The sequence below is a fragment of the Mastomys coucha genome, unplaced genomic scaffold (assembly GCF_008632895.1).
Source record: "Mastomys coucha isolate ucsf_1 unplaced genomic scaffold, UCSF_Mcou_1 pScaffold18, whole genome shotgun sequence".
NCBI classification, from domain to species: Eukaryota; Metazoa; Chordata; class Mammalia; order Rodentia; family Muridae; genus Mastomys; species Mastomys coucha.
Window position 1 is genome coordinate 61,693,700 of NW_022196900.1, and position 14,274 is coordinate 61,707,973.

The 14,274-nt window shown below is 39.5% G+C and overlaps 1 protein-coding gene across 5 annotated transcripts in view; it reads left to right on the forward strand.

Moving 5' to 3' along the window:
• Positions 1-14,274, forward strand: part of Pde4b (phosphodiesterase 4B) — a 539,717-nt gene that overhangs the window by 376,815 nt on the left and 148,628 nt on the right. Inside the window, exon 1 of one of the 5 annotated variants that reach the window (XM_031377968.1) lies at positions 476-531. The exons of the other annotated variants lie outside the window; for them this stretch is intronic. Within the exon in view, the coding sequence (XP_031233828.1) occupies positions 491-531 (41 nt within the window). The 5' untranslated portion in view covers positions 476-490. Of the gene's footprint in view, positions 1-475; positions 532-14,274 lie in introns of those variants that run through there. 5 annotated transcript variants of the gene reach the window in all.

A 14,274-nucleotide genomic window follows, 5' to 3' on the forward strand; every position in this document is an offset into this window, starting at 1 on the left:
TCACCCTATTATTGCTTTCTGGAGTATTTTCTTAATTTGAGAGTTTTTGCAGGGTCAAGAGGTAGGAAAATTTTTTAAAGTTATAGATATGACAGAGTTGAAAGTGAACACATATTTGCTGAGTACATATGGTTACTGAGGTACTGGATGCAGTGATTATACACATATTATTATATCAGTTCTAAAATTCCATTAAATATTTATGTCATAGGTATCTTAAAACTCATAAGGTCCTATATTTGATGAAATGCCTCATTTAGTCTCAACATCAATTTTATTGTTTTGCAAATCAAAAACCTGGGTAGATAATTGGAGATTATTAAGCACAAATGCAGAAGCATCATTGGCACATGCCCTGAATAACCTCAAGCATTACACATTACAGACACTGCTTCTGATTTAATTAATGCCTGCTATTGGGATCTTAAAGAATCTAAACTGATCAGAGAGTCCCAGAAACTAGACGAAACTGAAGATCGTTGTCTCTCACATGACCAGGTTTGAAGGATCAAATTCTAACAGGAGACTCAGGTAAAGCTCTGTACACATCTCCAAGAGTATGACAAGATGGGGTATGTGGGAGATGGAGGTTGAAAATGAACAGGGTGGTATGTGAATGTAAAGAAGGAGTCTAGAATTTAGTGACACAAAGAGAAACTTGCTGTGACAGCTAAGGGGATGTTTTCAAAGAGGTAATGGGGTTTTGACAAGCAGATAGAGCTAGTAGATGGAAATCTCAATACAGATAGGATACAGAGGCAGTCAGAAATCCTCAGACATCTCACAAGCCATGGATCGTAGGCAGCCAGTCCATGGAAAGATTATAGCATAAACCAATGCCAGCAAATATTTACAGAAGGTAAATCATTTTGACAGGCAGTGACAAACGTAACTTTTAAAAGATAATACATTGGTCAAAATCCTGAGGCTGGGAGATGCTAGAAGGAGATGAGAGAGGTAGCAGTAACAATGTGAAGAATTCTAGGCCTGATATTAGAAGTTCTAGTTTCTGGTTATGCCTCATTAGAAAAAGGGTCACATTTCTGTAGCTCTGTGACCTCACACAGCAAAGATTAAGAATTAAGGTTTGAGATGTAGGCTTTCCTGATTATTTTGAAGAGGGCGTGGAAAGCAGGCTTTGCTGTTGTAGTTGTTGTTGTTGGTGGTGGTGGTGATGGTATGTGTGTGTGTCTTTATACCCCGATTGCAGCTTCTTTCCTTTCTCTCCTCCAGGTCCTAGTCTGTCCCTTCACCTCACCTCCCCCATGTCCTGGTTATTTGCTGGTGAAATTGGACTTTATCACCACAAAACAGATAGAAATTTCTGTTAAGGCCAGAGATCAATGTGATGAAGCCATCAGATATAACAAGATGACCTAAATCTGGACATTTCACATGAAAACTATACATCCTCCCTCTATCAAAACAGATCATTCACACGAGCCAGAGAAAGTCTAGAGAGAGTTCCCTGGACCAATGACTGGTCAGTTTCGTAGTATGTCTTTGCCTCCTTTAGTTCACTTAGCATCTCCCTTAGTTCTATGGTCATTATGTCTTGAAAGAAGAAATGAAAAGATGATAGAGTACCAAACTCTGTCTCCATTGTACTGAGCTAGGACAAGGCATAAAAAAGAAAAGCCAAAATTCTAGCTAGTGAAGCACAAGGGTATAGCATGGTATTAGATATGAGCCTGGAGACTTAAAGGGGTGTAGACTACACCATCTAAAATGCTTGCACAGATCTGAGGTATGTCTACAATGTTATTAAGGAATTGTATCAAAGGATAATGAAAGGAAGAAGGTGAGGAAAGAAGTACAAATTAAACATCCTTAACCAGAAACTCTGAAAACCTTGGGGATCTTAGAAGCAAGCATTCCAAAACGTGAAAGGCATCAAATCTCAAGCCCTTCTGGCCCCAACCATTCCACTTGACTTGTATGTTGGATAGTTAGATTTGTGAGTGTCTTAGCTTGCCTCTCCAGGCATGCTATTTGATTAAACACTGCTCAGGACAGATCTGTGATTGTGTTTCTAGATGAGAGTAACATTTTTCTTGGTTGTTTGAGGGAAACATTTTGTCATTCCCTGCAGTGTAGGCAAGCTCCATTTCCTGTTGGCACTATTTCTTTTGAGAATCCAGACTAATAGAGTACATTTTTTAATTAGAAAAATTATTCTTGGTTTATTCCCAGGAGATCTGGGATTTTGCAGCAAGTGATTGCAGCAGTGTTATAAAAATAGCATCACTAAACATAGTTATGAATATTCAACTACATTTGTGGATTATCTAAGTAACAGCAGTTGAGTACAGTTCAATATGTTGAACGAATTACTCTTTAAATATAATATATTCCTTTTGTCAAAAGTGCATCACATCCACAGCAAGCATTTTGGGTATGATCTTACTGTCCTAAAATATATGAAAAAAAAAAAACTGTCTTAGAGAATCGATTTTTAGTTAAGGAAAGAATTTGATGCATTTCTTCCAAAGTGGCTGATTTATGGTAAGCAAGAGAAGAAAGTAAAAGCAAGTCTGGATAAACAAACTCCTTTTGACAAAGAAAAGATATGCCTATGTATAGGAGATTGCATTGAGGGCATCAAATTCTTTCCAGATTTGACCATTATTCTCTGGGTATCATGCTCTTAGCTCCAGCGTTATTACACTGAATGAGATGAGTGGAAGAGAAGACATACCCCTAGACTCCAATCCCAGCTCTAAGTCCCCTTTCTTTGGAAACAAAGAAAATATTTGGCTTACATTACTCTTACTATGCATGACTTCCTACCTACTTCATTTACTGCAAATGTATTTTTCCAACCTGGAAACAATAGCTAGTCATTGAACGGAGAGGAATATACAAAGGGAGAGGTATTCTTGGCTTCCTTGCCCAGTCTCTGCCTGAGTACGTCATCATGGCCACATTTAGTCCAATCTCATTCACTTTTGAAGGTTGGGAGAGGCTATTACGCATGTTTGCCCCAACATTGTTGCAGTCATTGACCAGGCAGAGACCACAAAGCACATCCACCTGGGGGTGAATGGCATTTGGATAAAGAGTTAGTTGTTCACAGGGAAAATATTTTTTTGAATCAGCAAGGGATGCTGAAACAACCAAAGATTGCTTACTGGGAAGTGATGAGTATCAGTAATCCTGAGAATCAGAAGATGGGAACCTGGTTAATGTGGGATACATTAAACACAATACAGAATATAGCAGCTGCTGTGCTGCATTGACAAGCAATCAGAAGCAAGAAAACAAGATACTCACTTATTTCTCCTCTCTCTGAATGGTGTCTCCATAACCAAAAGCAGAGGGTATGGGAAACCATCATTGATCACCTAGGCAACCAAGAAAGGTGTAGCATGGATTGAAGGATAAGGCTAGAGAGTGGCACTGGAGAATAATCAACAGGACTTTTAGGATTTAAATTGCTTAGTTTGTTAATTTTATCAGCCTCACATTTATTACTGAAATACTGTTTAATCAAAATCTTTATTTCTCTGTGGAATTCTAGGTTTGGTCCTATAATTACTATTTATTATCTACTAATACTCTTGATCCTGAAGGAACATTTGAGATCTTCCAAACAATATAGCACTTAGTCATTGCTATGATGTTGAGAATATATTAACTCGGTTTTACAATGAGAAAGAACTGAATCCGTGAATGAGGAAAGGCTTCCTCAGGTTCTTAGAACCAGTGAGTACTCCTAGTTCATTTGTGTTTTCAGGCATCACAGACATATTTCAGCATTGTCTAGATGGACTGGGTGGAAGGTCTTTAATATATATCATGTATCCATTCACCATCTATCTGCCCAAAGGGTATTCTGCAATAAGGGAATTGTGATTAAGTGGCTGAGTACTCCTCAACCTTACTCTTTATGTGAGCTTGACAACGTTCATTAACTCTTTGAGCCCAACAGTAGTCTAAAGATAATATCCTGATCATAAACTTCAATTTAAAATCAACAAGATTGTACCTTAGGTGCCTTGTAGAATTCTCATGCCTGAATCTTGACCCTGCCTCAGTTTACTTTCAATAGTATATGGAGTGTGAGTCATCAGCCACTGGCTCACTCCCAAGTCCTAAGATCCACCCCAACTTTCTGTAGATTTAAAAGTGGGATGAGCCTTTCTGGTTGTGTTTTCAGCAGCGCTAACATCAACACACTGCATAGTAACTAAAATCAGAAAAAAAGAACAATGTTTAAAATGTTTTAAGTTAAGATCAGTTTGTGGAAATCATGGAATTTTCCAAACCTAAATTTTGACCAACTGCACCCTCTCTAAGCTTCTTGTTTCCAAATTTTATTTCCACTCTCTAACTGCAATGCTACTAATTTTTATTTGAAAATATAACCTGAAATAGTGCTATAAAGTCAAAATATAAACAAAAGAATAGGCTGCTATCCCTCTATGATCCCCCATGTAAGAAATCCATGAAGAAAAAATTGTGTTTCAGCCTCCAGTGTAGCATAATAGATTTTGTGCACAGCAACTATATTTTGCTGAATAAATGTACACTGTTAACTGTTTATTTCATACCCTGATTGTGTGGTAGATCTCCCCAGCACAGACTATTTAAATCTCAAGTATCATGACGACTACTACTATGCACACAGTCATTTATTAAATGTATTTTGAATTAATTTAAGATCATTAAATAGAAAATTCATAAGTGTTCTCAGTGTTGCTTCTAAAACAAAGAATGGAGAATGGCTAGAATTTGAAGGGTGGAAGAGAATTGATTTCTAAGAGTGATGAGAAATACCCAGAGGCTGAAAACTGAGTTACACAAGTATAATTGGAGAAATTCTGTTTAGCTGTTGGTTAATTTTATTTATTTATTTAATGTATTAAATATCCTAACTGCTGCTTCTCCTCCCTCCTCTTCTCCCAGCCTCCACTTCCCCACCACCATCCCTTTCTCCTCCTCCTCCTCCTCCTCCTCTCTCCTCTTCCTCCTCCTCCTCCTCCTCTCTCCTCTTCCTCCTCCTCCTCTTCCTCCCCCTCCTCTATTTCTCTTCAGAAAAGGGCAGTTCTCCCATGGATATCAACTGGCCCTGGCTTATCAACTAGCAGTAAGACTAAGCACACTCTCTCCCATTAAGGTTAGATAAGGCAATCCAGTAGTAGAAAAGAGTCCCAGAGTCTTTAGATGGGGGACGAGAAGACACTGAACAATGTTTGTCAAGGGACTGGCATCTTTATATGATGTTACAGAAAGATTAAGCAGGTGATATTCTATCAGCTACATAACGGAGCAAATGCAAGGAGAATGCTAAGGGATGCAACATTATATTTACCTGGTAATAAGCTTGGTACCTCCATCAGGCCTGTAGGCATCAACTGGGGAGTCACTATCCAGTGCATGTATCATGCTGTAAGAGGCAGTACCCATCCAAACGGCAATTTCAGTGACGAGAGTGAAGAGAGGGGTGAACTTTGCTTACAGTCATTCATATTCTCAGCCTCTATGTCTCTCTCCCTGTCTGTCTCTGTCATTATGTCTGTTTCTGCCTCTTTTTCTGTTTCTCTCTGTCTCTCTGTGTGTTTGTGTTTCTGTCTGTCTGTCTGTCTGTCTCCCTCTCTTCTTTCTTCTCTTCTCTTTAACTTAGAAAGATAAAATATAGGAGAAGGCTCACTGGCAGCACTTGGGGCTCAGTAATTACCACTCTTCCTTCTCCTTAGTCATCCTCTGTTTGTAAAACATTATAATGTGTGTGCTCTTCCTGGATGAGCAATCTTTTCAATATCACTGTTCACCAACCACTCTTGGCCCTGAAAGTGTTAATCATTCCATGACCCTGCTAGGAATTCCCCCTCACCTTTCAGGCAATGTGACCTTGGCAAAAATCTGGTGTCAGAGTTTGGCTTGTGTCCTGTAATGGTCTTGAGAGCAAAGATGTTATTTATCTATCTTGACATACTAACATATTAATAGGGTGAGCATTTGGTATAACAAAATGAAGTCAATCTTGGTTGAATAGTTGTGCTGTTATAGGGACAGCAGCAGAAATATGTATTTTTAAGTTGTTTACTAAGTTTTAACTGTGAAGATCAAATTGTATTTTTCATTTTTGAAGTAAAAACGATCGCTGTTAAGTGGACTAATGCTTTTTCTTCCAGGCTGGAGAGTGCTGAAGGCATGGCCATTTTGTTTCACAGCATTTGGCTTTGATGGATGGAGTAGCAAAGATTAGAAGGCATACAGCTCAGAATTGCTACATGAGTTTTTTTTTTTTTTAAATCTCTAAAATGTATGTCTTGCTAAAAGTCAAGTAGCTCTTCCTAGCAGCCCATCTCAGAGGCAGATATATGAGTACTAATGCTTGGCAGTACTAATGCTGTTTCGCTAAATGGACATGTTGTCAAAACTCAATGTAAATTCCTGCTTGTATCCATAGATTAATAAGGCTCTTAGCCTTGGTCCAAGAACCTTCTTTTTGTACTGGATGGGAGTTGATGGAGAGAAACTTAACAGGTCAAGGTGCTGAGAGTAAGTAGCTGTTGAATGCTCAGCCCAAAGGGAGATATCTGTATCGACCATTCCAGGGCCCAGCAAACACCGTGGAAGCTGGGAGGAGCTAAAACAAATTTAAGGGTCAAAAGACAGAAAGAAATGCTGTGAAAGTCTGTCTTCTGGACCCAACATACCTGTCATAATCATGAACTCATTGCTGCTGCTGCACAATATACAAAGTCTGCACAAGACCAGGTGTGTTAACATGCCATCATGGACAAAGGAAGAGCGAATAAGGCCCCACCCCTACCTGAGGATCTATAGGCACCTAATGGTTCTAGGGGATGCAGTCAGAGACAGCCAGGTACCTGGTGCCTCAGCATCCTCTCGTGTGCCTGGAACTGAGGGGCTTCTAAAGCAGATGTTGTTTGTAAACACTGATTATTCAGAACTTCAGTGTCTCACTGTATGATGCTTGTGCTCTAAGTTAGATGGTGACAGTGAGCTCTTCTGCATTATAAATTAAGGTGCAGTTTCTCTCTAGTTGCTGACATGTTTTTATACATGATTTATTCTTCTCACACTTGGAAGCTGCTTCTGCTGCTCTTCTTAAAGCCACAGGCATGAGTTTACTGTGAGTGATACGGCAAACTCAAAGCTTTAGAAATGTGTCTCAGAATAGTTGCCCGAAGCTTTTGGGAGCTGGTCAGTTAGCCACCATCGGGAATGATGCTTCCTTGAAGGAAGAGAAGTAGAAGATGTTGCCTGGGCACCAGGGAGAGTCATGGTGTTGGTATTTTCATTTATTTTTCTGAGCTAGTCTTGGAGTCAAAAGTAAGAAGCAGCCATAAAATGTTATTCCTATTAATAGTAGCACTGTCAATATTTGTATGTCTCTTAATGTTCTTGGTACAGTTTGATTTCTTACAGAAGATATTGCCTTTGACTAGCATATAAAGAGGAAAATTCATAAAAATCTTCTTGAATGTCCTAAAAGACAGTGCAAACCCAGAAGGTAAGCTTCAAGTAGGCATTAGCCATGGTAAACCTGGAGATGACTCACGGCGTTACTGATAGTCTCCAGCCAGCACTGTCTGGGAACGAATGCCTTTTGTCTCTCCTCCCTTCATGGGGTTTTAAATTCCAAGGATTGACCCTCTCAATTTGGTCTACCTGGAATGTCATACAGACCCCCTGTCTGATCACTCAGGACCTCATTAGTCATTATGTTGGCTGACTTTATCAGGGAAAGAATAATTGCTTAAGAGCAGATTACAATATTATAAAAGTAGAAAATGAATGCTTAGGGATCAAGAAATAAATCCTGTGGGCTTTATTTTTCATAAAAACATGGAATATATTTCCTAACCTGGTAGCAACTTTCTGACACATGCAGGCAATATTATAATTGTTTTATAGGTTAGATAACTTAAAATTTAATATTATCAAATGAGCTCTCCCAAATGATACAACAATCAAATGATACTAATGTTCAAGACCAAATCTCCTGTCACATGATTTGCATTTCTTTGTCACATGCTCTCCTGTTCCATCTTTCCCCTCTGCTCTCTGCACCCCTCAGCCTCTGCCATCAACACTCTTCTATTTGCAGACTCAGAACAACAGCAAACAAACATGGCTGGAGAAACCTCTGATCATGCCTCCCAGCCTTGTCCAGTACCAATGACTATGGTCTTAGATAAACTGCCAGCTCCCTACAGTTTTCCTGCATGCCAACTCTCTCTCTCTCTCTCTCTCTCTCTTTCTCTCTCTCTCTCTCTCTCTCTCTCTCACACACACACACACACACACACACACACACACACACACACACAACCAAAAATATAACAGTCATTAAACACACTCAATGAACTTCATCACCTCTAATTTACTGTTCCATGTCTAGTTTGCATTTCACCATAAAGTGCTTTGAAAGTTGTATGTTTCTCCACGTATTTTTGCGCATATGAAGTGAGTAACAAGTTGGAAAAAGTTCTTAACCCAGGGGCCTTCATTCAGGACCACACAAATATATTGATAAAGCGTTATAACAATGGCCAGTGCAATAGCATTAATCCTATGATCTCCTGTGGAATGGTCATGCAACAGTGGGTCCCATCAATTGGGAAGACAAGAGGGCTTTCCTGAGGAGCTGATGTCTACTCTGCCGCTTTAATCTGTAAACAGGCCACTCTGGGAACAAGCACAGACAACATCAAATAGAACCAACAGCGAGGGCCAAAAGCCTACAGCAGGAACTGTTTAGTTTACTTAAGAAAAGGAATGTAAACATGAATAAGAAAGATGGTGGTGTCAAATGAGAGCAGAAAGGGAACAAAGACAGTATCAGAAAGACTCACAATGCTGCAGTTAGAAGAGTGTTGGGTTTTATGCTGATTGTGCAATTGACAGTTTAAAGTATTTTCAAGTTTAAATTCTTTAAATTTTAGTCTAGGTAACATGATGACATAGTGTGTGGGGTTCAAGACTAGGCACAAAAGAGCAGGAGCTCCTGAAAAAAAAGTACAGATAGCAGACAATGGTAATTTTCTTGAGGTTTAGATTTGTTAATACAGTAGAATGTGCAGTTACGGGCAGATGTGAAACACAGAGCTACTGGCCTTGAGAGTAATCAGATGACAGGACTTTCGCCTGTGATGGGAAGGGCTGGAGGGACAGATTCAGTTGGGGAAAAGAGACGTGGACTCAGCCACTTGCAATCAAAGACACGTATCAAAAACATCTAGGTGTAAATGTTGAGTTGTCACTGGACACTCAAGACATCCTGTAGAGTCCCATCATTAATAAGGTACTTGAGTTTCTAAGTCAGGCATATCGAGGAGGTTAGAGACAGTCATTCAAGAGGTTTTTTTTTTTTTTAAATCTTTGTTTCAAACCAGATTGTGCTATTCAACAGCTCTGTGACCTTGGGAAGGATTAGTAGGTTGCTGTCCCTCAGAATGTTCATATTATGAGTTTGAAATCTTACAGACCTCAAAAACATGTGGTGGTGAATACTTGTAATCTCATCTCTTGTATTCTACAGGCTGGAGCGGGAGGATCAAGAGTACAAGGGGCTGGAGAGAAGGTTCAGCAGTTAAGGGCACTGACTGCTCTTCCAGGGGTCCTGGATTCAAATCACAGCATCTACATGTCAGCTCACAACTGTGTAACTCCAAGATCAGACACTCTCACATAGGCATATTCACAAGCAAAACACCAATGAACATAAAATAAAGGGGAAAAAAGAGAATATAAGGATAGCCTGGCCTGAATAGTAAGACCTTAGCTATCTTCGTAGCTAGCTTGCTAGAAAGATTGATAGGAGCATAGATGATGATGGTGATGGTGATGGTGATGGCGATGGCGATGGTGATGGTGATGATGATGAAGAAAAAGAAGAAGGAGGAGGAGGAAGAGAAGGAGGAGGAGGAGAAGGAGGAGAAGGAGGAGGAGAAGGAGAAGGAGAAGGAGACGAAGAAGAAGAAGAAGAAGAAGAAGAAGAAGAAGAAGAAGAAGAAGAAGAAGAAGAAGAAGAAGAAGAAGAAGAAGAAGAAGAAGAAGATAGGTAGATAGATAGATAGATAGATAGATAGATAGATAGATAGATAGATAGATAGATAGATAAGATAAATGATAGATAGATGATAAAGATGTTATATGATGGATATATGTAGAACTACAACAAGCATTGCCCCACTGCAGTGACAGGGCAACAAAGCCTGTGTTTATCTCCTGCAGCAGGAATTCCAGGGGCAGGTAGTCTAAGGATGTATGTCACTCAGTGCTATCACCAATCAGTGGTAAAAATATTAAACATCTTTTCCTTTTCTTCTGCCCTTCAAGCACTTACTTCACTGCTGAATTGCTGCCACTGGAGTCTAGGAATCAAGCACCCATGTCACACACACACACACACACACACACATACACAAAGGATATAGAAAACAAAGGTGAAGGAATTCTAAGTACTGAAGTTTGTTTTCTATATGGTGAACCATCTATAATAGCTGGGTCTTTTTCTTGAGTTTTTGATATAATTATATTATTTTCCTCTTCACTTTCATCTCCCTAAAATATCCTGTGTAATCCTTGTTATGAAATATAATGCGTTGAGAGGTTACCTGCTGGGCCCATGCCAAGATGTCACCCTGAGAACTTATATCATGCAACAGATTTGGCATAAGGAGGCTTATTTGGGGGGGGAGGGTAGTGAGGACCTGGAGAAGGGGTAGAAACAGTGAGTGGATATGTAGACAGATAGACAGACAGATGGGAGCAGAGAATAGGATGGACAGAGGGGAGAAAGAGGGAGAGACCATTTGGGAACACATAGGAACAGAGACACAGAGAGAGGGAGAGAGAGTGCGCACTCTCTGGAATGGTGGGGCAGTTCTTTTATATGAAGTCCACACCTTAAGCACCTGGCAGCAATAGCAGGTGACATATGCTATGTCCCCAGGAGGAGCCTAGTGGAATCACCTGTAAGCTAACACTGCTCCTTGATCTTTTTCAAATTCATTGCCTCTGCTTTCATTAATTGTTGTTACATAAATCTCGAACAACTTCTCCAGTCTATATAACGTACTTATGTATGTGTGTTTTGGGAGCTGACCAATTGTTATTATATACCTAAATGATGTGATCATCCCCAGGGAGAACTATGTCTTCCACTCTCAACATGCCTTAATTGCTTGTAGATTTTATATAGGATTGAGGCTTCAAAAGCTTTCTCCTCTATCCACATTAGCATGTCTATCATATCTCTAGGCATAATGTTTTTATGCACTCTGTAAAAGGTTATCCTCATGTTATTCAAATGCTCATTTCTCTGCCCTCATCTCTAGTTTCAGTCCCAGGCTCAGTCTAGAATCTCCTGTCTCAAGTTTATGTAAACAATTCTTATCATTTATTTTCTGCCTTGTCAATTAATGCTGATCACCCAATGGCTGGGTAGAAGAGACAATAGGGTAGAAACTTCCTCCAGCCAGCCAGAAGAAAGATGGAGAGGAAAATTCAGATCTGCCAGAAGGTCTGAGAAAATGAGGGGAAAACAAACAAGCAAACAAAAACAAAAACCCCCCAAACCGAAAAAACCATCGAAAAAGATCCAGATCAATAATAATATACAAGTTTTATGGGAAGGGCTGGGAGGTAGCCAGATTAGGATAGGGCGGTACCATAAACCATTTAACTGCCCAGATATTGAGGTGAAGCTTGAATTAAATCATGGTTTCTCTGTGTAGTTATTTAGGGAATTACCTGATGAAGGAATGGCTGCCACCATACTAATTTTACGAATCTATATTAATAATCATTCAACGGGTGTCACCTTTGTTCAGTTCATGTTTAGGCAGTCATGTTGGTGAGCTGTTATGACTATAGCTTGCAGCATTTCTAGGAGGCACAATCTCACAGAAAATTCTCTGATCCTTCGGTTCTTGACAGTCTTTCTACCCCGTCTTCCACAATGCTTTCTGAGCCGTTGGATGTGGGCGTTGTTTTATAAATGTATTCTTTGGGACTGGGTTTCCCCCTGCATTTTAATTGGTTGTGGTTTTCTATACTGGTCACTGTCTATTGCACAGAGAATTTTCTTTGATGGGGTAGAGGACCACAGTTACTGTGGGTATAAGAAGAAAACATTTAGAATGTTGTTAAAAATTACGTTGATTTTAGTGAAGTGGCAGTTGTAAGTTCTTCCATAAGACCTGTTAGTTCACTAGCCCTAAGTAGTTGGCTAGGTTTCCTGTACCAGGCATGATTATCCTCTTGTGGAATGGCCTTAAGTCCAATTAGACAGCTGTTGGTTACTACCAAGGCATGTGTGCTACTACTGCAGCCTTATTATTGTATGTAGCGCCATATTGGTCATTTTAGTTCATATGTGTCTTAACTAGGTAGGACTGTTGTTTACTTCCCTCCTTTGGAAGCTTATATGGTGCCTTCCGGTACCATAAAAAAAGAGTCCTGGGGAGGAGGTATTCAGCTCACCCTGTGTCTGATACACATGTTGTCTTAAGCAATAGGGAATTAACACCTTCCACCTACGAAGGACAACCAAGAGCATTTGCAGTTTTCTATAATGTTTTGGGAGGCTCTTGGATAATCGTGAACAAACAACAGGGAAGAGGGTTTCTCATGCCTGGTGTGTGGGTTTTTAATTGATGATCTATGGCCCTTGGAGGAAGCACTGTTGTCCCAGATATTATTATTATTATTATTATTATTATTATTATTATTATTATTATTATTATTAAAATGTGTGCTTGCCTGTGTGTACTATGTACTATGGGCATTTTTAGGTGGGTAGGTAATAACATGATTCCTTTTGACTTGTCAGACATTATTACTGATATTTTACCCTCCTCTCTCCCATTTTTATCCCTCCCCACACCCTATTTAGAGCCACCTTCTTTCCCATTTCCTCATAAGATCACCTTCTTTTCCACCCTCTAGCCTGGCAATGGTCCCATTTTACTGTCCTAGCTTCTGCATTTACTCCGGGATATGTGCTCACCTCTGATGATTTGGACCTAGGATCCTCCAGTGTGAGATCAGTATTTGTCTTCCTGAGTCTGCGTGACTTCATTCGATATGATCTTTTCGAGTTCTGTCAGTTAACCCGTGAATTTCACAATTTCACTTTTCCTTATGCTCAAATAGTATTCCATATGTCCTGCATTCTCAGTATCCATCACCTGATGCACATTTAGGTTGTTTGTGTTTCTTGGCTATTTTAAATAGAGCAACAACGCACGTGGGTGAGGAGAATATGATGGCCAGTCCCTTGAGCATATGCCTAGGAGTAGTGTAGCTTGGTCATGTGGTAGATTAACTTTAGCTTGTTAAAGTTTCCCAACTCTGGCTTGCAGAGTGACTGAACCAGTTTGCAGTTCCATCCACAGTGAATGAGTTTCCTTTTCCCCAGATTCCCTCCAGCATTTGCTGTCTGTTGTTTGGTCGATCTTTGCCAATCTGACCTGGGTAAGATGAGATCTCAAACTTGTTTGGATTTGCATTTCCCTAGTTGTCAGGGACAATTAACATCTTTTGAGACATTTCTTAGCCATGTTTTTTCCTCTTGAAGAACTCTCTACTTGGGGCCCAGTCTTGGTTTTTGTTTTGTTTTGTTATGTTTGTTTTTGATTTTGTTTTGTTTTTTGAGTGGGTTGCTTGGTTTTAGTTTTTTGTTTGGGGTTTTTGTTTGTTTTCTGTTTTTTACTTTTTGAATTTTTTATATTCTACATATTAATATAACTAATGTTCTCTCCAATTCTATGAGCTTCCTCTTCAGTTGAAGCCTTTTATTCATTTAAAGTCGGCTTTTATGCAAGATGATGCATACAAGTCTAATTTAATTTTTCTACATGTGGACATCCAGTTTTTTCTAGCCACAACTATTGAAGATGCTTTCTTTTCTCCGATTTATGTTTTTGGGGTTTTTTTTGTTAAATGCTAAGTGGCTGAAATTAATGTACTTATATTTGAATCTTCAGTTTTGTTCTATTAGTCTACATGTCTATTTTTGTGCTAGTACCATTTTGTTTTTATTACTATTGCTCTGCAACATATCTTTTTTATATAACTTTTTCTTTTTTTATTAGATATTTTCTTTATTTACATGTGATATGATTTCTCCTTTCCAAGTTTCCTCTCCAAAAAAACAAACAAACAAACAAACAAAAATAAGAACAAGCCCCTGTTGCCTCCCCCCTCCCCAATCTTGCCACCCCACCCTCTCCCACTTATTGGCCCTGGCATTCTCCTACACTGGGGCACAGAATCTTCACAGGGCCAAGG